Source organism: Limanda limanda, chromosome 10, assembly GCF_963576545.1.
Source record: "Limanda limanda chromosome 10, fLimLim1.1, whole genome shotgun sequence".
NCBI lineage: Eukaryota > Metazoa > Chordata > Actinopteri > Pleuronectiformes > Pleuronectidae > Limanda > Limanda limanda.
In genome coordinates this window covers 1254377-1279772 of record NC_083645.1, presented here as the reverse complement: position 1 = coordinate 1279772, position 25396 = coordinate 1254377, and the positions used below count along the sequence as shown (strand labels likewise).

General features: G+C 40.5%; 1 protein-coding gene, 1 long non-coding RNA gene and 1 pseudogene across 3 annotated transcripts; 1 reads left to right on the top strand and 2 right to left on the bottom strand.

Annotated features, from left to right (window-relative positions):
* The first annotated feature begins 4799 nt into the window (after positions 1 to 4799).
* Positions 4800 to 14054, top strand: hars (histidyl-tRNA synthetase). 2 transcript variants are annotated; one of them, XM_061079691.1, is made up of 14 exons: positions 4893 to 4964; positions 6101 to 6498; positions 6616 to 6705; positions 7384 to 7503; positions 7595 to 7690; positions 8645 to 8770; positions 8937 to 9044; positions 9507 to 9605; positions 10047 to 10140; positions 11130 to 11257; positions 11393 to 11665; positions 12553 to 12669; positions 13052 to 13198; positions 13759 to 14054. In XM_061079691.1, exons 2-14 carry the CDS (start codon positions 6388 to 6390, stop codon positions 13816 to 13818), a joined length of 1569 nt encoding a protein of 522 aa, XP_060935674.1. In that variant the 5' UTR covers positions 4893 to 4964; positions 6101 to 6387; the 3' UTR covers positions 13819 to 14054. The 2 variants fall into 2 exon arrangements, with proteins under 2 accessions (XP_060935675.1, XP_060935674.1); XM_061079692.1 differs by lacking the exon at positions 6101 to 6498 and having other exon boundaries at positions 4800 to 4964.
* Positions 14055 to 16395: 2341 nt separating this feature from the next.
* Positions 16396 to 16929, bottom strand: LOC133011980 (uncharacterized). The gene is made up of 2 exons (XR_009680785.1): positions 16660 to 16929; positions 16396 to 16519 (listed from the first exon to the last, which is right to left on the bottom strand). It is a non-coding gene; the product is annotated as an uncharacterized LOC133011980 (long non-coding RNA).
* Positions 16930 to 18244: 1315 nt separating this feature from the next.
* Positions 18245 to 23024, bottom strand: LOC133012053 (dead end protein 1-like; annotated as a pseudogene).
* Positions 23025 to 25396: the final 2372 nt, after the last annotated feature.

The window sequence follows — 25396 nt, the reverse complement described above, 5'->3', positions numbered from 1 at the left end:
AAATCACATTGCCTATAGATACATTACATGTTAGCTTTGGCTGTGTCATTGTATGGCAGTCGTTTGGTTCAGGGAAGGAGCACAACTTGCTCCTCTCTGTCTTAAATAATTGTGTAGTGTCAGTGGTTCTCAGCTTTTTTGTCATTTGGCCCCTTAAACTGAGGCTATGGAGACTTCTCATCACAAGTTATGTCCTTTGTGTGGTAGTGGGTTATGAGGAGTGATTTCCCTCTCAGATTTGAACGAACATCATCACTATGCATAGTAAGTTTGGGGCTTTACATTATTTATATGTATATCTAAAAGTTGTATCAGCAAAATGACGACAGTGGAGAGAAAGAGGGTTATAAACCCATTTTAACAGAAAATATCCAACAGAACCAGACACATTTTTTGGGATATGATGTTCCCACAGTGCTGACTAAAAAGTGTCTGGTAGGTCTGCTATTATTATCCAGGCTGAGCTGATCAAACTAGTTGTCCTGCAGGTGAGATCATTTGACGAGGATTGGACCAAAAGAGTGACACATATTCAAGGAGAAAAAAAAGGTCTAATTAGTAATACTTACAAAAAATACAGCTTATCCTCAGTTTAAGCAGAAAAAATAGGTTTCGATTCATATGTGATATAGTTTTAATTGTGAGATTGACATCAGCAAAGTAGTGGGAGCTTAGTAGAGCTTAGTAGGCTGGACCATTTTTCTTGGGTTCTTTAAAAGGGTTTTGAAGATATAGAACATGTTTTAAGTTAAAACTGCCGACATAATAAACATTAATCTATACTAGCTGTAGTCCCACTCACATGCACACACACACAGATAGGTACAATAAACATATATATATACACATCTGAAACCATTTTACATGCCTTCATATAGCTGCAGCCAACCGTGGAGCAGGTAGGGCCACACTTTATTTAAATATTTAAATAAACAAAACTGCAGAGAAAAGGGTTGGACACAAGAGGGTTTTAAAGATATTTTTATGGTAGGACACTGTATGTGCCAACTATCCCAACAGCCTTAAATGCTAGTTTAATACTTTGCAGAAAATTTAAGATCAATTTTAGACCTTAATTTCATTGATTTTAATTTAAGACAACCCTGACTTTAAGGCTCAGTGTGTAGAATTTAGGGACATCTAGTGGTGAAGTTGCATGTTGGAGCTGAATACCCCTCACCTCATCCTCCTTTACCAAATATGAAAGAGAACCTGTGGCAGCCTTCAGTTGTCATAAAAACTAAAGATGTTTAGTTTGTACAGTTTGGACTACCGGAAAAAACAAAGCGGCCTCCGTAGAGAGGACTAGTGCCCAATGTAAATATTTGTAGGGGCCCATGCTAGGGTCAAAAAAAAAAAGTGACAATTTCTGCCTATAAATCTCTTTCACTCAAATCTTACACAATGGACCTTGAAGAGCCTTTTGCTTTTGTTTGGGCACCGTCATGGAAATCTGAGTGAAGGTATTAAGTGCTGCTTAAAGCTGTTCACTGGTTTGCAACCCGTGTATTACCCTATCGTAGAGTTGGTCTATCAGTAGCCTCGATGTTAAGTTTCTTTCTCATAGTGGCAAGGCATTACACAACATATTAACTTGATAAGCATGTATCAATTCAGTTTATTGGTTTGAGTGTAGATTAGAAACTGCTTGGGATGCAAAAATAGTTTTCTATTCAATTGTCGTTTTGGGCTATGCATGTTCATTGGTTTATTAACAATATAACATGAAAGGATCTGAGTTATTATACTTTGTTGCATGTATATATTTACACGTTGTGGCATTTTTGTCTGTGACACCCCCTGCATACATGCACAGATGACTTGACAAATTACAAGTAAAACCGTTATAAAGTATTTAACAGCTTCAATGCTCCTAACCCAAATCTGTGGAACTGTATTGGAGGGATGAACCTCCTCAAAAAGATATTCAGTCATTTATATACACACAACCTTTATTAAATCAGTTAACTTCATTAATATCAAGAGAGATCTGAGTATAGCAGATGGAGAAAAAAACAGACAAATAAATCAATAAATATTTCGGTAACATTTACCTGGAGTATGTCTCTCCATGTTAGGCCTAAGGGTAAGCTCATGATTATCCGGTCATCAAAGTTGTGGACACCATTTTTCCACTCTTTGACACTGGGAACACATACTACATTGAGGGCAATATTTCCAAGAAGTGGCAACCTCTGTAATAATGGAAAAACCAATGACATCAAGACATTATGAGCCATAGAAAAAAAGTAACATCTTTACAATGTTTACAAATGGATGAGAACCTACCTTCAATTATACAACAGTTAGAGAGTTTGTCTTTCTTTGTGACGACTGGGTCACTAAGTGGTACAGTGCCCACACATTTTTGACAAAGGGTTTCATCGCCGACTAGGTGCCTGGGATAATGTTTGTTTGGTACTGGGTGCCTGGTGCCTTCTGGCAAAATAGCTGGGATCTCCTTTATATTTTGAATGTATGACACCATTTCCTGACACGTTGCACCTGTTGAAGGATATACAGGGCTGCTCTCTTCATCACTCTTGTGTCCTGCAGAACAGTCATTTGTTCATTCTGTGTTCTCAATCACAACATCCTCTGTGCAAAAAAGTTCACACAAAAGGTGATGATCTGAGCCCCAGTTTTTCAACTGCACATGCACGGGTATGCTGTGTCCCTGATGCACTTTCAAAACAGCATAAATAACATTCTCTTGATCAATTATTTCACCAGTGAGGTGGCAGCTTGCATTAATGTCTTGATTTGTTTCCTCAGTATGTTACCTTTCAATATGTCTCTTGAGGTTAAATTTGTTGATCAGTATTTCTCAAAAGGTGCAGTGTTGTGGATCACGGCTCGTTGACCAACTCTTTTGCTTGGGGCATAGTACAGCTAGTGTCCCTTTCAGGGCTGCATTGGTGAGTGTAGCAGTTGATTTCTTGATTGCCAGATGCAGGTGGTGGTTTTCCCATGGCAAGTGAGGGTGTTGTAGTCGAGGTGATCTCACACTTGCTGGGGCTGGGCCAGAGACGAGAGAGAGTGAACTGGCTGGAGCAGCATGACTAGCAAATACTAGGGCTGCAGTTTGGTCAGAGAGAGAGGGAGTGGTGGTGCTCTGTCTGACAGAGGGAATGGGGGGATTCTTTCAAGTGATGAGTAACACTTCTTTTTGCACTTTTGTAAATTATTCAAGAAGTCCTTCCTCTTGAGAATCTCTCCTGGACTGTATGGACAATAATTATGAAGCATCTTCTTACATCCTAGCCCACATCTGTGAATGGTCAAGTCTAATTGAGAGATACAGGATAAGTAAATGTAGGCAAAGTGAAACTGTGACATTTTTACAAAACATACCATTAAATGCATTTGTTGTATTAAGGTCCACAGAGTGCCAACAGGTAACAGAGTTAAATTGAATACTTTTCAAGACCATTTTTAATAGGACTGATTTATGAGCAATTCATCTTTTTTTAATTAATTGTAATATTAAGATGATTATATGAACTAGTAACTATTAAAAGTTTATTTTGGTCAGGCAGAAAAACAAATTATTCATGTACTGATCAAAGTTTAGCCCTTGATATTTCTCCACAGTTTCAGACAAAATGCTTTCTTGGATTCTTCTCTGTAGTCCCATGTCAGGTATGGGATGAGTTGGTGTAAGGGGGGTTTGGTGAATAAAATACATTTTCCCAGCAATTAAGCAGTTACATAAAGGCAGGTATTATATTAGGATCGTATGTACTTTAAAGAAACCTTTACAATAAAAACGTTCATATTCACATTGAATTAGAAATAGAAAAATAAATGTTACCTTCTACTATGACAGCCCTTTTTATGATGTCCTTCTAAATGGTCCTCAACCTTGTCCTTCCTCGCTGGTTTAAATTGCGTTTCGTTGCAGAAGGGACAATTACACAATTTTCCAGCTTTGTGTAGAGCTACTGGCACTTCATTCAACTGGCTCATTGATCTCAATGACATGACCTGATTATGTAGAGGTTGTACTGTCGATAAAAAGAGAATATGACTAGGTTCCACAGACTAGTAAGGAGAATTGAAGCTGCTCTGGAGGCTCTCTGTAACTCCACACTATGATACCACACACCTCTATTTAGTCAGGTGGCTTTTCCTTTATTTGCTACCCCAGTTTACCATGTGTTTGTTTTCAGTAGTGCCACTTTTCACTATCATGAACCCTACTCGGACATTTGAGAGAACCGACACAAATCAAGGCACTGTTTATTAACAAAGCTAACTTTGATCTCAGGAGAACACTTTATTGATGTTTTCTCAAAACATGTGCCTTACTCTCAAACTATAAATAATAAGTAATTTTTGCCTCTTCATTGAATGACACTTGACAGGCTGATGTGTACGATATTTGATGTTGAATGAAAAGTGCTGCGATTTAAATCAAACTCTTTGTGTGTATCATGCTGACATGATAGTGAATGAATGAAGTCTTTAATGCTGTTGTTATATCCACACTATTGATATCAGTTCATAAGAATTTATGCTTGAGCTAGTCAGCTCAAACCATCTCAACGTAACAGTAAATGAATGAAAACTTTACCCATAAAACTAAAGATAAAGTTTGTATTGCAGTTTCAGTCTCAGTTGATAGTTGTTATAGCCCTAAATAATAAGCTTAATAAATTACATAATAAAAAGATACATAATACACAAACAACAGTGTCTGGTAATTCAGGGACTGTGGCGTCACATATTCACCAATACGTCTCTGATGTGGAAAAAACATGAGACGGAAGTTTCACATCTTTCCGTTTCCGCTTTACGCCACCACAGACTTGACAGCTCCTACTCTTGGTGGAGGCGTGAAAATCGTCAGATACACAGACCAGTGAAAAGCAATGGAGGACAAGGCTCAGATACAAGAAGCGATTAAGACCCAAGGCGAAGTGGTCCGGAAGTTAAAGTCGGAGAAGGCGACCAAAGAGCAGGTCAGTACTCAGGGTGGATGCTGATGTTCTGAGCATGCGGTGAACAGCGTGTCCATTTGGCATCTGTAACACAGCTAGCTAGCTAGCTAGCTAGTTAACAGCCCCGGTACATGCCACTTCATTCATAGCTCGTAGCTAAGCTAACCGGTAGAGTCACCACCACACGCAGGATGAAAGTGTCTGTGGGTCTAAGTTATGGCCTCTCTTCCGGGACAGTGTGTTTTTATGAGTCATCTCTCTCCTGAGCAGACATTACGTCCACGGACTGTTGCGTCATTTAGTGAAATGCTCATTCTAAAATGTGCTGTTTTCTCTAAAGCGATGTTATTTGTGTAATGTGTAGCCTTTATTTGTCAAACTAGCTGAAGGCTGGGAGTTTGGTGGATTTGTGTTCAGTGATAATTGAGTCAGCATTTCTTGTCTCTGTATATGAGCCATGATTTGAGGTCCTTGTCTCTCAGCGAGCTCCACACGCTGTTTGTCCTCTAGTCACATTCACGTATTAATGCTGCCTTCACGTAGGAGGAGCTACCGGCACTTTGTTTCTGTTGGTTGGCAGAAATTATGAGTTTGTAGTTAATAGATTTTTTCAGGTTTCTCCCTAATATTTAACACAATCTGTCAAGATAGGACCAAAGGAAAAATGGATCCAACTAAAAAGCTCTCTCTAGTATCTGCTTTCGCAAAGAATATTAAACTAGTTCAGTGCTAGGTTTTACCACAGCAGTTGTGAAATAAAAAAAACACAACATTAATCTCAAGGTTCAAATAAGATATCGGCTTCTTCATAATGTTCCGGATCTGCTTCTGAAGTACATCAGAGAGGAAGTTGCAGTAGGAGCCAGTTTTGTGTGAGACAAACTTTTTAATAGTTAAAGTTTAAAACTGAAATATGTTGGGAGGCACAGTCATGTTGATGTTTTTCTGTAATCTTCTGGACTAAACTTTAAAATGCCACACACACATACACATATGTCAGAACACAGCCCTGTCTGCCTGTGTGTGTGTCTCTGTGAATCTGTATGTATGTTTATGAGGGTTGTATTGGGCTGGCTGTTTTGATTGACTTGGTACATCTCATGTTCTATCCTCCATGCTGTGATGATGATGATGCGTCATGCCCCGCCCTCCCCTAGTGCTAGGGTTGCTTACCACTTTTCTCCTGTTCTTCCTGCCTGACTCTGGGTGACCCCCCGCCTTCCTTGACCCTCAACAACACCATCATCACCATCTGGGGAATCCAACACTCCTGGACATTACCGCACAACCCTACCTCTACTCACCATTGGGATTCACTGCCTGTGCTGGACCTGGGAAATACCTTTGAACAATGCTGTACCTTTGATGTACTGCCGTACCTTTGATGTACTGCCGTACCTTTTGATATTTAAAACGTTTTTTTAAATATTCACCTTTCTGTGGAATGTACATGCTGGGCATGTTTTGTGTTCGTGCTTGCTCTGGTCTGATGGCCATTCGGACTGCATCACATGTCGGATTTCTCCATTCTTTTCCGGGGATCACTGTGGCTCAGGTAGGCCTTGGGCAGAATTTGCTGTAATAAGATGTCTCCTGTAATTTTACAGGTTTTTCACTAATGGGGTCTGAGTATTGTAGGAGGTTCTGATTTTCATGTGCGTGTTTGCTGCAGATTGATGAAGAGGTAGCCAAACTGCTGGAACTGAAGGCTCGGATAGGAGGTGATGATGGAAAACATCAGTTTGTCCTCAAGACAGCAAAGGTAAGGCCACTGTTTTCACAAACAAAGCACACACATATTACAACTACCAAAAACAAGTCTTTGTCCACAGATCTCGTATTAAACGGAGAGTTGTGTCTGAGTATCTTATTTGGATATAGAAGTACATTAATGCAGGTATACATGTTCAACCTGCATATGAATGCATAAGTGAGTGTTGCAATGCCATTTAAAAGATTTAGTACTGATTCACTATGCTTCAGTGCTAACAAACATTAGCAAACATTACTAGCATTATCAATAGCAATTCAGTTTAGAAAATAATCAGCTGCATTTGACATTGTTTGTTTGTCATTTCGGTAATGAAAAAAAGGTACTTTCATTCATAAGATATAAGTAAATGCAACAAGCCAGTGGCGCAATGCTGCAGTTGTAGCCCCACCTATGTGCCCATCTTGGATGACACACACACACACACTCACACTCCCTCCCTCCCTCCCTCCACTTTCTCCTTTTGACCTTTTCAGATAAAGCCTAGACATTGAAACTAAAGTGGAAGTTAAAATGTTTGCCTTGAGCCGCCTCACAGTGCCCACGAAATGAGAATCCAGCTGTTCCACACACGTAACACGGCAGTCTGACCCACACCTAATTCACTCATTTTCTTTAACATATTTGGGTAGAATCGGACGGATCACGGTGAATATTTGTCGTTCTCAGGGAACGAGGGACTACAACCCCAAGCAGATGGCCATCAGAGAGAAGGTCTTCAACACAATCATCAGCTGCTTCAAACGTCACGGAGCAGAGACCATCGACACACCTGTTTTTGAACTGAAGGTATATTTTCAACACAATTAAAGCAAAATAAACCATCAAACCTATCTGGCCTACAAATTTGAAAGTCGATTCATGTTCCTGTTGTGTGTAGGAGACACTGACAGGTAAATATGGAGAAGATTCCAAGCTCATCTACGACCTTAAAGACCAAGGAGGAGAGCTGCTGTCCCTCAGATATGACCTCACTGTATCCTTCATATGCATATTATATTTTTATACACACTTGTTACTGATGTCTTTTATTTGGTAGACATCAGAACCCCACACTAAATGTATTAAACCTACAGGACCCATATTTTAATCTTCAACCCGAATCATTGGCATGTATGATTTATAATTGTTGTATGTTATTAGCTTGGTCAGTACTTATAACTATTTTTCGAACACCTAATGCAAGAACACCAGGTAATTCCGAAGAGATGAAGGGAGCTGCATGACAATTTTAATGATAGCAATATTGCCAATAATAGTATCATATGTGAGTAAGCATATTGTAAATCTAAATAATGGTAAATGCTTTCTATTTATAATGCACTTTTCTAATCTTGATGACCATTCAAAGCGCTTTACAGTATAGTTTATTGCCATTCACCCATTCATTCATACAGTCAATCTATTGGCAGCACTTTTTCTATGAAGGTAAATTCGGGTAAATTCGGGTTCAGTATCTTGCAGATTAGGAAGACTGACCAACCTTCTGGTTAGAGAATAACTGCTCTACCCCTCAGCCACTGCTGCCCCCTACTTTTAATCATAATTACTCTATTAGATACCACTACGGACAACGATTATAATCCACAATGTGGCTGCAGCAGCGTTCCTTGACTGAAACGATAAAGCACAAGGACTCCAGAGAAGATGTTAAATTGGTAACATGTATTGATGAGACATTAATGTGATGAAGAGGAGGAAAGAGAACCACCGAACTAAAACTGGAAGATTATTCCACAGAAGAGGAGCTGATAGCTTGTTCTTTAGTTCTCAAATAGTTAGATTTTTTCTGTGCTTTAATTTTCAGAAATACTAAGACATTGACTTATGCAACTTTGGATAAGATGTTTACCTTTTTATAGTGTGCTGCCTGCATCTTTCTATCCTTCCAAACAGAGAGTGGTGTTTTCCTTGACACAACATCTTTCAGGTGCCCTTTGCCCGCTACCTGGCAATGAACAAGATAACCAACATCAAGCGCTACCACATTGCTAAGGTCTATCGCCGTGACAACCCAGCCATGACCCGTGGACGCTACAGAGAGTTTTATCAATGTGTAAGTAAGCCTCTGGTGTTTTCACTCCTGGCAGGGCCCTTGGCCCTCGTGTTGCTTACTGATTTGTTAGATGTATAGGCATGTGGTTAAATACACTTAAAAACTTGCTGCAACGTTGACTGCACCACTTAAATGAATCATTATGTTTGTCCTATGTCTGTTTCAGGATTTTGACATAGCAGGGCAGTATGATGCCATGATTCCAGATGCTGAGTGTCTGAAGATTGTCCATGAAATTTTCAGTGAGCTGGAGCTCGGAGACTTCTGTATCAAGGTTAGCCACATCAATCAGTAGAGTAACGCCGGCCACACACCGGACGCGTTGGCGTCGCGTAGGCGTCGCGTAAGCGCACCGCCAAGCCTTAAATAACTGCTGGCTCCCATCCACTCTCATGTTAATACATCCTCGGCCGTGTTGTTTAAAGACAACATTAAAAAGGACAAATGCTGGGACGCCGTTTCAGTTAATGACAAATATCAGCTGTATGTGTGATCACGGAGAGGAATCGCAGGATGACCGCCGCGGAGTTCAGCGTGTCCGGTGTGCAGCCTGGCCCCGGCGTGCTAGGGATCTACGCGACGCTTACGCGACGCTTACGCGACGCTTACGCGACGCTTACGTGTCCGGTGTGACAGCCTAGCGTTTACGCGACGCTAACTCGTCCGGTGTGAAGCCGGCGTAACTGGTATGTTGTATGTAAGACTTCAGCTCTGTAACCATATCCTCTGCTTTCAGGTCAATGACAGACGTATTCTGGATGGTATGTTTGCTGTGTGTGGGGTTCCAGATGACAAGTTTCGTACCATCTGTTCAACTGTGGATAAACTGGACAAGGTATTGAGACTTACTGCCCATACTACCGCACATACTGAGCTTTGGTAGATATGCATGTACTGCAAAGTCAACTATTGGCATGATAGGGGCGGCTGTAGCTGAGGGGTAGAGTGGTCGTCCTCCAACCTGAAGGTCGGGGGTTCGACCCCCAGTCTGAACCATCTGCATGCCGAAGTGTCCTTGGGCAAGATACTGAACCCTAAATAGCCCCCCATAGAATAACAAAGTGCTGCAAGTAGATGCACTGTATGAATGTGTGTGTGAATGTGAAACTGTACTGTAAAGCGCTTTGAGTGGTCTTCATCAGACTAGAAAAGCGCTATATAAATACAAATCCAAATCCAATCCATGATGAGGGCAAGACACTCTTTAATACAGTGTCTTTCACTTTTCGCCAGTCGTTGTCTGACTCTGACCCAAATCTTCATGCTCCTCCTCTAGATGGCGTGGGAGGACGTAAAGAAGGAGATGGTGAATGAGAAGGGCTTGTCAGAGGAGGTCGCTGACCAGATTGGGGAGTACGTCAGCATGAAGGGTGAGTCTAAATTCACTCAAGATCCAAGACATCAGTGGCTAATTGGAATGAGTAAAACTATTCATCTATTTGATCCTCAACAACTCCAACCTTCACTTATTCACTTGCCTAACCTGTTAGCTGCTCAGACAGCAGGCACATGGAAACTGCCTGCTGATCACATTTACTCTTGTAACTTCGCTACACTTTTGAACTACTTCAAAAGTGTTGTCCTTGGTATCTCCTTCACATTGAACTGTTTTACTGGAATACATTTATGATGGCTGTACTGTAATACTTCACTGATTTAATGTTTACAAAAGTGGACATCAGAGGTCATTTATGATTTTATCATCTTTTATGAAGTCAGTTTTTGTTGACATCGTCAGAAGGTTTTAAATTTAGATACCTTTATTACCGAGCTCATAGTTAAAGGTTGATGATTTTGGGCTACATTATACTGAGAGAAGATTTCCTTCCACTTTAGTTAAATGAGGGAAGCAGAATATTAGAAACGCATAACATGTAATTCAACTCAGTTATTTTTGTATAGCATCAAATTACAACAATTATGATGATAAGGTAGAGACAATTCCAAGGTTGAGACGTAGTAGAGAGAGTAGAAGTAGTAGAGTCAGGTCTGTATCCTGCAGCTCTGGAGTCAGACACATGCAGAATGAGGACATGCAGAGAAAGAGAGAAGTGCCCTGTGCATCATGGGAGTTTCCACAGCAGTCTAGACCTGTTGGCTAGCAGCATAACTACTTTAACGTTTTCATTTGAAAACGCATCAACTACTAGGTATACACCTGGAGTCCACACTACTCTGGAGTTTTAGAGCTGCTAAAATAAAATAATAATTGAAAAGGCTGCCACCCCCAGTCTGGGCGAGAAAGGGAGCTGTCGGACACTACAAACGGTTTATTTTCACTTCGAGTTCAATTCATCAAGTGGGGACAAATACAATCCAAATAAATTTCCATGTGTAATTACGCAACTTTGTGTTGTAGGTGGAATGGACTTGGCAGAGCGCCTTCTTCAGGACCAGAAAATGTCTAAGAGTAAACAGGCCTGCGCTGGCCTCTCCGACATCAAGCTGCTGTTCAGCTACCTGCAACTCTTCCAGGTCACAGACAAGGTGAGACATGCATTATAGATGTATTATAATAATTAATGGACAGTGTTTGTTTACATTTAATTAGTTTCATTATACCTTCTACTTGATACTTTGTTGTGCCTTGTACTTAGGTTTTTTTTTTTCTTACATTTCCAGGTGGTATTTGACCTCAGTCTGGCCCGTGGACTGGATTATTATACAGGAATTATTTACGAGGGAGTGCTAACTCAGGCAGGTGTGGCCGTAGTCTCCAACGAAGCCCAAAAAGGGGCCCCTTCAGAGGAGAGTGTCAGTGTAGGCAGCGTGGCTGGAGGGGGTCGCTACGATGGCCTCGTCGGCATGTTCGACCCTAAAGGCAGGAAAGTGCCGTGTGTGGGCGTGAGCATCGGGATCGAGAGGATCTTCTCCATCATGGAACAGAAGGCTGAGGTAAACCGAAAATATATTGTACCTTCTTTCTTCTGACAATTATTAAGTCCCCTTATGTAAAATATAGAGAAATCTGTGGCGGAAATAGAATATTCCTAATTATGTTTTCATTTGTGTGTATTCAGAATCATACGGTCCTTGTAAACTTTGTTTCAGTGCCATGATTCTGTCTGAAAAAAGGGATGGTCATTGGAAGATTTATATTTACAAAACAATCATTGGGCTACTGCCACTATATCTCTCCTCTCTCATCAGCTGGAATTGTAATACCCACAATACCCGCTCCCAGAGCTGGCTTTCATTACATCTGCCTCGTGTTAAGACCAACTTGGGGAAAACAGCTTTCTGTTATAAAGCACCCTACATTTGGAATGAGATCCAAAAAACTTTAAAATTGCGCTCATTTGTTTCATTGACGGAGTTCTCGAGTCTGGTCTCATTTACTTCTCCTGCAGTGACTGTAACTGCTAGTTGACTTGGCCATAGTATTTTATTGACGAATTGTTTTATACCTTGTATTACTGTGTATATATATATGCATATTTATTTCATTCCTATTTATTCAATGTATTAACTTTTAATGTATCAACTTTTTTATTGTACCCTCGGCACCATTGTAAATAAGGGGCTTATCCCTCGCCATGTCTTCCGAGGCTTAAATAAATATTCAATCAATCAATGATTCTACAGTAGACCATAATAGACTGGACAAACTAAACACTGGTTCTACAGAATGTCTCCATTAGAAATTGACTGATCTATCAATTAGACAGTTTTGTACTACATCCTTCACACTAATGCCAATCCGTTTTTTTCCTCAAATTGTTAAGTGTGACAGTGATGTATTGTGTGTTTTGTCCGGACTGTAACCTTGTTGTGTTATTCAGGCGTCAGCAGTGAAGGTTCGCACCACAGAGGTTCAGGTGATGGTTGCATCTGCTCAGAAGAACCTGCTGGAGGAGAGACTCAAACTCATCACCGATCTCTGGAATGCTGGCATTAAGGTGTGCAAATTACATCCAACTTAACGTGGTGTGACATGTTTCATATCTACTTACCCACTTACTTACTCATCTTCATCCCTTGAGGGGCAGGCCTTGACAGTCTGTCCTTTGATAATTACATTTGGTTTGTTTGTCTTATTTTATGGCGACAAATAATTATACAAAAAAAACATCCATTTGATGTGATGATATGATGAACTGATTGGGTTTAAAATGACCTAGTCTGATATTAGATATTTATTTTGAAGTGGTGGTTATAAACAGGTATGTGATTTAGAAAGGATTAACTTGTATAAGTTGTTACAGAAATGTACAATATTTACAATGACAGTGGAACCCTAAAAAGTACAATAGTAATGGACTTCTGTGGGTGCATGTCCAGGCAGAGGTTATGTACAAGAAGAACCCCAAACTGCTGAGTCAGCTGCAGCACTGTGAGGAGTCGGGCATCCCCCTCGTGGCCATACTGGGAGAACAGGAGCTTAAAGATGGAGTGGTCAAACTACGCATTGTGGCCACCAGAGAGGAGGTACAACACATACACACACACGCAATTTGAAAATAGAATCACATACACATATATGCTAAAGGCAAAATAATATGTAGACTAAACAGTACATTATTAGCACATAAGTGTAACTCATTTCATAAATGATATCCAGCCCGATGTACAAGTTTAAAAAAAAGCATCCTAAAAGATGCTTCACTGTTGACTGTTTATATCACTGTGACCAAACACGTGTGCAGTGTTACTGACACGTTGTGTAGCTGCTGCTTAATGTGAACCAAATTCACCAGTGTTGCCTATACTATACACAGTGCTGGGATATGTATGTACAGCTGTAACTCCCCCTCTAACATCTGTGCTTGTATTGGACCATTTCAGGTGTTGGGATTATTTGTATTAATAGATTTTTGTATGTGATTAAACACAATCAAGTAAATCAATTTAACACCACATTTAACAGAATGCTATACAGGGCCTTGGAGTTATGTCAGATACAGTACTGGGGTTTGACTGTCTGTGTTATTGGTCAGAGGATGGTTCAGTACTAATCTCACTCCCTCTTGATTGTCTTTTCTCTCCAGTTTGATATTTCCAGAGCGGATCTTATTGGCGAGATCAAGAAGAGGACATCTGAAGCCTAATTAATGATTTATTCAAAATCTAAACTTCATCAACATCTGATGGGTGGCAACACAGACGCTCTGCAGAATCCCCCTTTTTATTTAGTCCTTTAAAGAACATGTTGGACATCAGTGCAGCTCTGAGAACACACATCCACTAATTTTCACAGCAGCCACTTCAATGGGTGTGACATGGAGCAGGTGGTGCTTCTGTTACACAATGTACAGTTGTCAATTAAAGTTTTTTCAAAGAGCAAGATTCTGCTCCGGGTGACTTCTTTGAGTTGAGTGATACATAAAATCAACACAGAAAATGCATGATATAGTATTTGTGTGTATCAGTATATTTTGTTAAGATAGCCATGTCACAATTATTCAACCCCTATATAATGTTGTTATGTATTTAAAGCCGTCTGATAGCTTCTATGGCCTAAAGTGGAGTTGAAACATAATTAGGTCTTTGGGAACTCTACAATGATCCTTCATTTGCTTCAGCTGTGATGCATATATTAACCCCACCCATGAAGGTATTCAAGGTGAGTTGCAATCATGGGAAAGACAAAGGAGCTTCCACAAATGCTGAGAGGAAATTATTTCATCAAACCTGAAGGGCCTTGGGTATAAGAAGATTTCCCAAAAATGTTATATTCCAAGAGACACCATTGGGAGCATTATAAGGAAGTTTAAAACGTATGGAGCAGCTTCAAACCTGCCTGGCCGTGGAAGAAAGCCCAACATTACATCAAGGGCCCTCAGCAACTTAATCAGAACAACTTTGGTTGACAGTTCTAATGACTGATGAAACCAAACTGGAACTGTTTGGACATATGGACCAGCGGCATGTCTGGCATGCGAAAGGCCAGGCTTATGACCAGAAGAATACCATACCCAAGGTCAAGCCTGATGGTGGGTCATTGATGATGTGAGGCAGTTTTTCTGCGGCAGGAACTGGCAATCTTGATCGTGAACCTGGCATCATGGATTCCCAGAAATACCAGGCCATTTTAAAGACAAATTAAACCTTGGGGATCATTGGACATTCCAGCAAGACAATGTTCCCATGCACACCTCCAAGTCAAGTGGCTTTCTCAGTCACCAGATTTAAATCCGATTGAACATCTTTGGTGGGATTTAAAGAAGGCAGTTGCAGCACGGAAGCCATCAAACATCACTGAACTCTTGAATCTGAGCTAGAGGCTTTTGCACGTGAAGAATGAGCAAAGATTACGATCAAGAGGTGTTAGAAATTATAAAAGCTAAAGCCACAAAGTACTGAAGCTGGGGGTTGAATAATACTGCACATGTGTTAGAAGAGCTACATTTTGCATTTGAACTTCAAAAATAAGTCAACTTCTGTTGTCAAAAAAACTCATGTATCAATAAATGTTGTCATTTATTGTCATCTTTAATCCTCATCACTATATTGACTTTTGAGGTGAGGGGGTTGAATATTTCTGATTGCAACTGTAACAGAGCATGAAGCCAAAAGCAGTGAAGCTATCTTAGATGATGTGCCTTTTGAGAGAACATCCAATAAAATATGATAAAGCTTTCGTGAAAAGATATTTATCACTTTCAGTGTCATTGTACAATTGTGTTCCATATGCTCAGGATTCTGTCAGACACATCTAACGGGTTCAGGTAGTTAGTAAATAAGATGCTGCAGTTCAACTTCCACTCTTAACAAAAATGCTTAACTTTTTCTGTATCAAACATGTACTTTCTGAAATAAACATTCATCAGTCATTGCTCACATTACTTCATGATTGCTTTGCTGACAATGAAAACGTTTTTTGCGTGCTAACTTGAGCCATGCTGAGATTTAGTTTTCTTTATTTGGGTTAACTTATTTTTTTCAGAAAGGGACATGCTAAGAACCTGATGAATTAAGTTTCACTTCTCCCTTATTGTAAATTGGTTGCACCGACTCGTGTCGATGATAGTTATTTAAATTCCAAACCAGGTCAATAAACAAAATGGGTTAAACCACACCAAAATCATTGACATGAAAAATATTGTCCTTGACAGGATTTCTTTGAATGGTAATTTCAAATGTTCTTAAATGAGATATCACAAAGAACTTGCAAGCAAACAATAGCCAGGGCACCAACTTCTACCACAGCCGAAGACAAATGGCTGGAACCTCATGCTCCCTGCTCCACCTCTGCCCACCCATTTCCAAAAAAGGAGGAAGTCTGGCTGTGTGTACAGAAACCTTATTTTTGCGTTCTGATAATTCCTGTCAATAATGAAAAGGAAACTACCTAGTTAATATGGATCCTCATAAAATTTTGCAGAGATATCTTGGAAAATGTTTCAGACCTTGACTTTTGAAGGCCAGTCCAAAAGTCAATCATCAGGGGCCGGTTTTTCAAAAGTTTTAATCTGGATCAAACTGATCCAGATTATGAAATCTCTTTTTCTGCTATCCAGGATCACGTAATCCATTTTATTTGTATGCTGGTTTTTCAAAGCAATGTGGGATTGGATTACTCTGATCCGGATTCAAACTTTTCAGGATTACCAAATCTGGATTACCTGTGGTCTAAATGGGACTATCACAATGTAGCTATGTAAAGAACAACAGGTAGAATAGTGTGGGGTCACTCCAATATGCTTTATTTGAACAGAAAATAGGACTGAACGGAACAGCAAACAAACAATATAAACATCCCCCTCCATTGTCCATTTCTTGGAAACAGGCAGTCCACTCATCTGAGACCTACAACAAATAAATAAATAAATACATACTTTACTCACAAATACATTATGGATGTTTCGAACAGGTTTCAAACAAAGATTTATTGAATTGAACTGGATAAAAAAAGGCTTAAATGTCCAATACTTAACAAAATAAATTACTTCTTAGTTCTTGTTATGAGTAGTTCTTCTTATGAGTTCTCCTTCTTCTTCATCATCATCATCTGCTTCGTCGGGCAAGAATAAGCTGTTCCTCTGCTAGATGGATCTGTACTTCTGCCCTTTCAGTCTCTTTTTGCAGAAGTACCTTATAGGCGTCATCTTTCTTTGGGTGCTTTGAGCCTCTCTCTGGGGGTCCTGTGGGAACTAGGCCTTCTGGCTCCACCTGTGATTGACCTTCTCCCTCGATTACAGATTACATAGCCTACCTACTTTATGTACTTCCTGTTGAACAATTCAAGTGAAATTGATTAATATATATAAATACTGTAAAATGCATGATATAAATGTTGTATTATTTAACTAACCAATTTTAGTTACCTAGTTTTATTACTGATATCCACCATGAATCCACCCTCCTGCTGGGATCAGTTTAATCCTGTTTTTTGGGATCACAATGATCCCAATCCTACCAAAAAGTTTTGAAAAACCCAAACTCAAGGTTTGATCCGGATCAACAACAAGATTAGATTACGTGATCCAATCCAATTTCTGAATCCTTTTTTTCTTTTGAAAAACCCATTTTCAAGATTTGATCCAATCCGATAGGCGTAATCCGATCAGATTACTTTTGAAAAACCGGCCCCAGGAGTTACCCTCACAAGTGATAGTTCAGGTCCATCTATTATTTTTTTAAACAATCACATCGGTCAAACCAACATCTTGCTCCTGACTACACAGTAGCACAAGTTAGTTAATCTTTCATCCAACTCACGTCTATGTAAAAGAGCAACACCATCGCATTGTTTTTAAATTCTCATTTATTAAAATGAGGAACAATCCAACACTAACACACAGAGAGCATGCAGTAAACAAACCACACATTTGAAACAAGACAAACTATTATTCAAATAAAAACATGCAGAAATAAACTACCAACCTCGACAACATTAACATTTGTCTTGAACAGTGCTTACAGGAGGAGGCCTGCTCTCGTCTGATCAGCTTGTCACGGGGAGAACTAGTTGTTTTAAATTCCCTGCAGTCTAACTGTGTGCATTTACAGAACCCTTATTTTTACGTTCTGATAATTCCTGTCAATAATGAAAAGGAAACTACCTAGTTAATATGGAACCTCATAATATTTTGCAGAGATATCTTGGAAAATGTTTCAGACCTTGACTTTTTAAGGCCGGTTCCAAAAGTCAATCATCAGGAGTTACCCTCACAAGTGATAGTTTAGGTCCATCTATTATTTTTTAAACAATCACAATGGTCAAACCAACATCTTGCTCCTGAATACACAGTAACACAAGTTAGTTAATCTTTCATCCAACTCACGTCTATATAAAAGGGCATCACCATCGCATTATTTTTTAAATTCTCATTTATTAAAATGAGGAACAATCCAACACTAACACACAGAGAGCATGCATTAAACAAACCACACATTTGAAACAAGAAAAACTATTATTTGAATAAAAACATGCAGAAATAAACTAACAACCTCGAGAACATTAACATTTGTCTTGAACAGTGCTTTCAGGAGGAGGCCTGCTCTCGTCTGTTCAGCTTGTCACTGGGAGAACTAGTTGTTGTAAATTCCCTGCAGGACCTGTTTGGCTGCAGCCTGCCGAGCTTCCTCCTGCACGGTGCTGGCAGTGGGTCCTGGCAGGATCATGACCAGCCCTTTGAATGGAGTGGTTATCCTGGGGATACAAACTGTGTAGGTGAAGTGGAGGAATCCATTTCTTCCAGCGTGGGTGTAGGACATCTCATAGCGTGGCTGACCAACCCCCATCACCTCACAAACTTTACTCAGGAGTATCACCGGGGATTCTACAGGCACTCGTTCTCCCTGCGAAGAGGAAAATTTGAAGTGGTGGGGACAGGGAGAGTGCAGAACGGCAGGGGGTCCTCCCACTGCTCTGCAGAAACCTGGGGGGCCGTGTGGATGAGAGCCCAGACGTGGAGGCAGTACTGAGGACTGTGGAGCCTTCAGGATGTGGCATGGCGGCCTCAGGGGAGATGCCAGGAGGCTCTTGGGAGGCTTGTTTGGAATCAGCAGTTCATCTGGGTGCAGGTTCCCACTTGACTGCCACATTATTGAGACATTCATTGCAAACTCCTTCTTGAACACTGGACACAGGAAGAAGAGGAAGAACAGCAGTAAGGAAGACATCTGGTCTGTGCACAACCTGAGAATAACTCAGAAGGTCACAGAAACGGTCTACCCTAACAGGATGCTTTAAAAGTATTTTACTATCAAAAATATTACTTAACCTTGTTGCATCTCTTCTTACTACTACACACACTTCTTTATTTGTTAGTTATAGACACTGCCTGAGGACTTTTTTATGCTGGATAATAATAACTAATAGTTTATAGTCTTAAAATACATATGTACAGTGCACCATCATATAATCTTCTGATAAATCTTGCTCTTTTGCAGACAAACAGGGGTTTGGTTTACTTTCTACCAATCCTATGAGCTATTTTCTTCCAAACCTCAACAGTTCCTGACCTCCACAGTTCCTGAAAACCTCCTTTCATTCATTACATTACAAACTGACACATTGCTGTCTCCTAATAGCCGCCTCCTGCTCTGTGGCAATCCGTTACCTTCATAGTCAGTATTTCTTGATTCTTTTGTTTTAAATTTGCACCACAGGCAGTTAACAAATCCAGTTTAGACAAACACAATAATACACAAAATATGAATGTATAACAATTATATTACATTTGATGAGAAGTGGACAACACGCTGAACATGGGAACATTTTTACAGCAATCCACTAACTCCATGGATCACTCCATCAGCTCACCTACCTTCAACCAGCATCTTCTTGGCCATAGAAGCAGTGTAGTGGGATGAGAAGCGTACTATGGCCGACACCCCCTCTCTACCAGACCCAGCTGTCAGAGAAACTTTCTGCACGCCCTCAGCCATCACACGCAGAACCTGCACAAATAAATGAGTTTCATGAGTCGCTTTATTATTTTCATTTCAGAGATACAAAACCTCCAACAAGGCTCAACAGTCCCCTTAAGAAACCACATTTAAATGCACTGATATTTATATCAAAATCCATGAAAATATCCTTTGAGCAATCACCAACAATGTTGAAAAACATCTCACAATGGTAAAGTGAAATAAAAAAACTGTACTGGATCCAGATCTACATTTAATGGGTTATTTCCTGAACCATACCGCATATTTCCACCAAGTTCCGTGGTAGTCCATTCAATCAATTTTGTGTAATTCTGCCTACTAACATACAAACACATCATTGGCGGAAATAATGATGCAATGGAGCTATATTTCCATGGTAACAACCTGCGACACCTGGTGATCAGTGGAGCTAAAGGACAAAAAGGAAGGCAAGGCTTACAATTTATGTTTTTATTATTATTGACCATTTCAATAATTAATGAAGAGTTGGCAGAAGTCCTGAGGATTTATTACAGGGCTGTGTATTAGGCTGAATTAGCTTCGGCTCAGTGTACCTTCCAAAGTTTTGCCTTACTCTTGTTGAGGGTTTAGGGCAGAGCATGTCACACCTTGTTAAGCTATGAGACAAATTGTGATTTATGAATATGGGCTATACAAATAAAATTTGATTGATTAAGTGTATGATGAGGTCCTGTCATACTATCACAAAGGTAACTCAGTGCCCTTGTACCTTCAGCAGGTCCTCTTGTCTGGTGGTGGCCGGCAGCTCTTCAATGCAGAGGTGTCTCTTCTCTATACTCTGGCAGACCTTGATGCAGGAGCCGGGCTCCAGCATGTAGCCATCCAGCCTGCAGATTGCTTCTGTAGCTAAAGCCGATGAGCTGTATTTGGCATATGCAAAGCCACGGTTCTGCCCACTGAAGTTCATCATGAGCCGAAACTCCCAGACAGGCCCCACAGAGCTGAACAGGGGAATCAGCTGGTCCTCGTAGATTTCCCGTGGGATCTGGCTGATGAAGATCTCACAGTTGGCTCCTGGGATGGGGCCGTGCCACACTGACAGCAACATGGACAGATGGGAGCATGATCATTACATAAGGTACACCGGGTACACTATCTCATCAGGTCAAGTAAATAATTAAGGCATTGGATTTACTACTTTGTCAGCTAACATCTCGGTTAAAGAATCAGGCTGCAGTTATTTTAACTTTTTAAATGTAGGACCTGTGTAACGATATCCAGGCATCTAAAGAGTACTTACATTTCCTTGAGCACCCTTCCCAGTTAAGTATCACATCATGCAGTAAGTATACCAGAGCATCATAAGTTAACATATATGGTCACTGCTGAGTTTCAAACATTATTCCATTTTAGAAATGATTGCTAATGGAGCAAAAACTAACAATGTCTCATCAAAACGGATCATTACCTCAAGATGATACACATCCTGATAAGGATGGAAAAACATCTAGTCTTTGCCCTTTAATAAAAAATGACTTGGAGTCAATTTCTGACCAACAAAAAACCTTCATGCATTACTATGAAGATTGAGGAAAAAGAGGCTCCGACATTGTTCATGACTTCTCCTTTGACAGATTGCTAAGTCCAAACGAAAATGTCCGAAATGAATGGCTTGGTGATGTAAACTATTCCAGAACAGTATTCTGTTTTTAATTGAGTATTGATGCACCCTTCCCATAGTTTGATCATGGCACAATATTTTCTCTTTAATATCATTGCAGCAAAAGCAGCCTCTTTTAAGGAAATATGATAAACTCCAACGTATATTGAAGAAATAAAGTTAAATGAAAAATGAAATGATTTTTGCGTCACTTCTGCTACATCCACGAGTATTTGCAACTTTTTTCTGTTTTGTGGAATATACATTTGAGCGAAAGTATTTTCACTGAGCAGCAGAAGTTTCTCACCCTCAGGTGGTCCTCCATACTTCCTCTGGCCGTTGACTTGAATCAGTTTTGTGTCTGTGGTTTTCAGCCAGGTTTCCAGCGCTTGCACCCGCTCAACGTTCAGGATCTGACAAAAAAACAAAGAGCGAACAATTCTTCAGTGACAGCACCTGTGACAGATAATCAGAATTTAGCCAATTTATTCTGATTCATGTACACTGCAGCAGATGTATATTCAAGTAGTAGATTTAATACTAAAATATAAATGGATAACATTCATATATTAGTATTGGGTAGACCATACCCTGGTTTTTGCTAGGTTGTGATTAGGGTTGGGTATAGATTGAGTTTCTTCAAAAACTGGCACTAAATGGACACTATTAAAATGGTTCTTTTCTGATAACAGTTAAGACAAATTGGAAGTTAAACTTGAACACATAACAGACTAAACTGTAATTAATTTAAATATGCGAGGTTAAGTAATTGCAAAACACTTATAATTGTAACAGTTACACTACAGTTTAGAAAATGTTAAGAATGTCAAAACCCTGATTAGTGTATTGAACATTTTGTCTTACCTGTTAACAGTAGCAATACTGAGGTGTTGGTTAACAAACATTGGTTATTGGTGAGGGGGGGAAAGTTCCCTATTGGGCACATATCTCAAGATGACATTATGGAGTGGATCAGTCAAAGGCCATGGTCAACAGAAATATTGAAGAAGCACATTTCGAAGATATCTCTGCATATAATGGAGACACAAGCTGAAGCTAAAAATAAGTCCTTGTCATAGGTCATATAATTAAGGATGTTATGCATAAAGGACTATAGAAAAAAACTAAAGCTTATATAGATCCAAACAATGATGATATCATGGCAGGAATGACATCACCATGAAGTCACAACAAGAGGTCATACAATGTAGTGATGCATAACTTGTTTTGCAGTCACCACCAAGCATGATCACATCACAGCTGTGGAGTGCAGTCACTAGTTGTTTTGCAATTTGATCGAATTTGTTTGAGTCCATCTCTTTTGTAGTCTTGCAAACTTTTCCAAACTTTGTGTCAGTTCAGCAGGAAACATGGCGGAAGCGTCATTAGGGTTATGGGGGGGGCAGGTGTTGGAGCCAGTCAGCTGCTGCCGCCGCGGGGCTCCGGGATAGAACCGGGAGACCCGGACCCGGAGAGACCCAGACCCGGAGAGACTCAGACCCGGAGAGACCCAGAGCCGGAGAGAAGCAGACGCATCGGATGAAGCGACTTTAGCAACACGTTGGCACGAGTCCAGAGCATGTCGCCCAGCACGTGTTGATAAACAGCTGGGGACGCGTCTCACCGGCTGCTGCAGGTGGAACGAGCCACAGCAGCAGGTCTGAGGCACCATGTGGACCAGAGGAGATGACCTGGGGGGGGGGGGACATTACCTGGCTCTGCGCGGCCTCCATCATCTCCACCATCTTCGCTGTGTTGTGTCTGTGACGCCACTCTGTCGCCCCGCGGCTGCATCGGGATCAGTCCCATTACTGGTCAGTGACACCCTTCACTCCTCACCCACTCCTCACTAGGCCGTGTACCCCCACCCTCAGGGACTCGACCCGCCTTCACGTCACCGTTCAACAGGTAGAAGCGAGCTCGTGACTGGAGTCTGCAGGAGTCAGAGCATAGGGGGGGGTGAGGTAGGACCTGAAGAGAGGCTGCACATGATCACATTAAATCACACGGCATCAAATTGTCTGTTCACACAACCTCTACTCACTATGATGGTTCGTTTTGGCTCAGGACACTAATTCCTCACCCAGGAGTTTCAGAAATGTTCAGCTTGGACGCAGGAGGCTGAGGCTTTCAAATAAGCTACAACTAAATGTAGGTCAAGGTTCAATACCAGGTTGCAAACCCCCCCCCCTCTGTCTGTGCTTCCAGGACAATTTGTATCAATACGAGTGTTGGATGTTGAGTCAATGAAAGGGTTAGCCAGGTTTCAGTCATAACAATAAATCAATGTGCTGATCAGTTATTAGATCATGGTTTAGATGAGTCACCAAATATTCAATCATCCAAATTTAATATTTTATTGTTATTGTAGTTGTGTTGATTTTTATTAGGTTTGTATCTATTACTTCTTCTCTGTTCACTTTTGATATAATTCATTTAGGTGGTCGGGGGCAGGTGCAGTTTCCACAGGGTTTTGACTGTTTTAGACGTGCACAGAAGTGAGTGAGACTGAAACTCTGCCTCCTGGTCTCTACTCTCGATCAAATCAGTCATATTCAGATATTAGAGCCGCTCCATCCAAAGTGGGATGAATGGCATCTCCCAGGGGCCCAGACAGCAGATGCCTTGACTAAACTTTCGTTTTTGTGACCTCAGATTGGCATAATTAGCTGTTGTTACTGCCAAAATAAATGTGACTGTATTTATGTTTATCCACAGCCAGCAGTTTTATATAGGATTCAGTGCCACCCGCACTGGCCCCAGGAATATATCTGACTATGGTGAAATCACCAGAGCTGGTTTCTCAGCAGTTCCGTTGCTGAGTGGGGAGAATCTGTTAGAAACATGAAAGGTCCCAGGGTGGGTGAGTGTTTTATTTCCACAGTAATCCACTAAGTGACTATAGCTAATGAGCCACAAGCTCCTGTCACACTCACTCCGTAGCCTAGATTTTCATATGCAAAGTATTTTCAGCACATTAATTAAATCAGTAGCCTTCTGAAGGATGGCAGATGCTGTCTAAAACATAACAAATACAAAGTGACAGAGAACACCAAATATAGTGAATATTACCCCAGAGAAAGACGATATATCTCATGTGTGATCTTTGAATGCAGATTTGTTTGTAAAGTAGAAATTTTGCACCATTACTGATTTATTTTGACCGTAATCAGCACTACTTCTGTTCATGTACTGCAGTCTACATGGCCAAAATGAGGCAGGCTCAAAGTTGCTGAACTATAATAATATTGAAGAGGTCACAATATAAAGTTATAAAGCTAAATGAGAAGGAAAAATCAAACAGAGAAACAGTGGAACATGATGTTCTGCACTATTCACTCATACACGTTTTATTAAAATGTCATCAAATAAGACAATTTTCAATTATAACTGAAGAAAGTTGAAACTTTTGAAGTTGTGCTGCAGACACAAAAATACAGTTTGAGATTTTAGTCAAATCAATTTTATTCATGCAGCCAAAATCACAACAGAAGTTAACTCAGGACATTTTTCATGTATAGCATTCATAGACTGTATTCTTTATGCTGTCATAAACAGAGGCCCAACAGAGAGAAAGAGCAGGAGGAAAACGATTACAGTTGATATAAAAGAAATTGACACACCCCTGTTAAAATGGCAAGACGTTGTGAGGTAAAAAAACAAAAGATAGTAAGATAAATCCTATCAGCAGCAATAATAATGTGGTTGCATAAGCGTGTACAACCTTAAACTTATACTTTGTTGAAGCCCTTTTTGAGATTGTGACAGGATTTAGTCTTTTTGGGTAGAAGCCTATCAGCATGGCACATCTTGACTTGGCAATCTTTACCCACGCTTCCTCCCAAAACGCGCTCTAAGTCTGTCAGATCGCGAGGGCATCTCCTGTGCACAGCCCTCTTCAAGTCACCCCACAGATTTTACAATTGTATTCTGGTCTGGGCTCTGGCTGGGGCATTCCAAAACTCTAATCTTCTCCTGCTGAAGCCTGAGTTGATCTGGAGGAATGCTTTGGGTCGTTGTCGTGGGTTTTTAGCAGAGGCCTGAAGGTTTTGTGCCAAATTTCCTCCACCTGGACTAATGTCCCATTTCCAGCTGAAGAAAGAAAGCCCCAAAGCTGCCACCACCATGCTTCACCGTGGGTGATGTTCTTTTTTGTGCCAAACAAA

What these genes read in the sequence shown, in the direction of transcription:
- hars (XM_061079691.1), top strand. Translation starts at nt 6,388, where the DNA reads ATGTACATGCTGGGCATGTTTTGTGTTCGTGCTTGCTCTGGTCTGATG. An exon ending in TTGTCCTCAAGACAGCAAAG is followed by an intron (nt 6,706 to 7,383) that starts GTAAGGCCACTG and finishes TGTCGTTCTCAG; the next exon opens with GGAACGAGGGACTACAACCC. An exon ending in GGAGTACGTCAGCATGAAGG is followed by an intron (nt 10,141 to 11,129) that starts GTGAGTCTAAAT and finishes TTTGTGTTGTAG; the next exon opens with GTGGAATGGACTTGGCAGAG.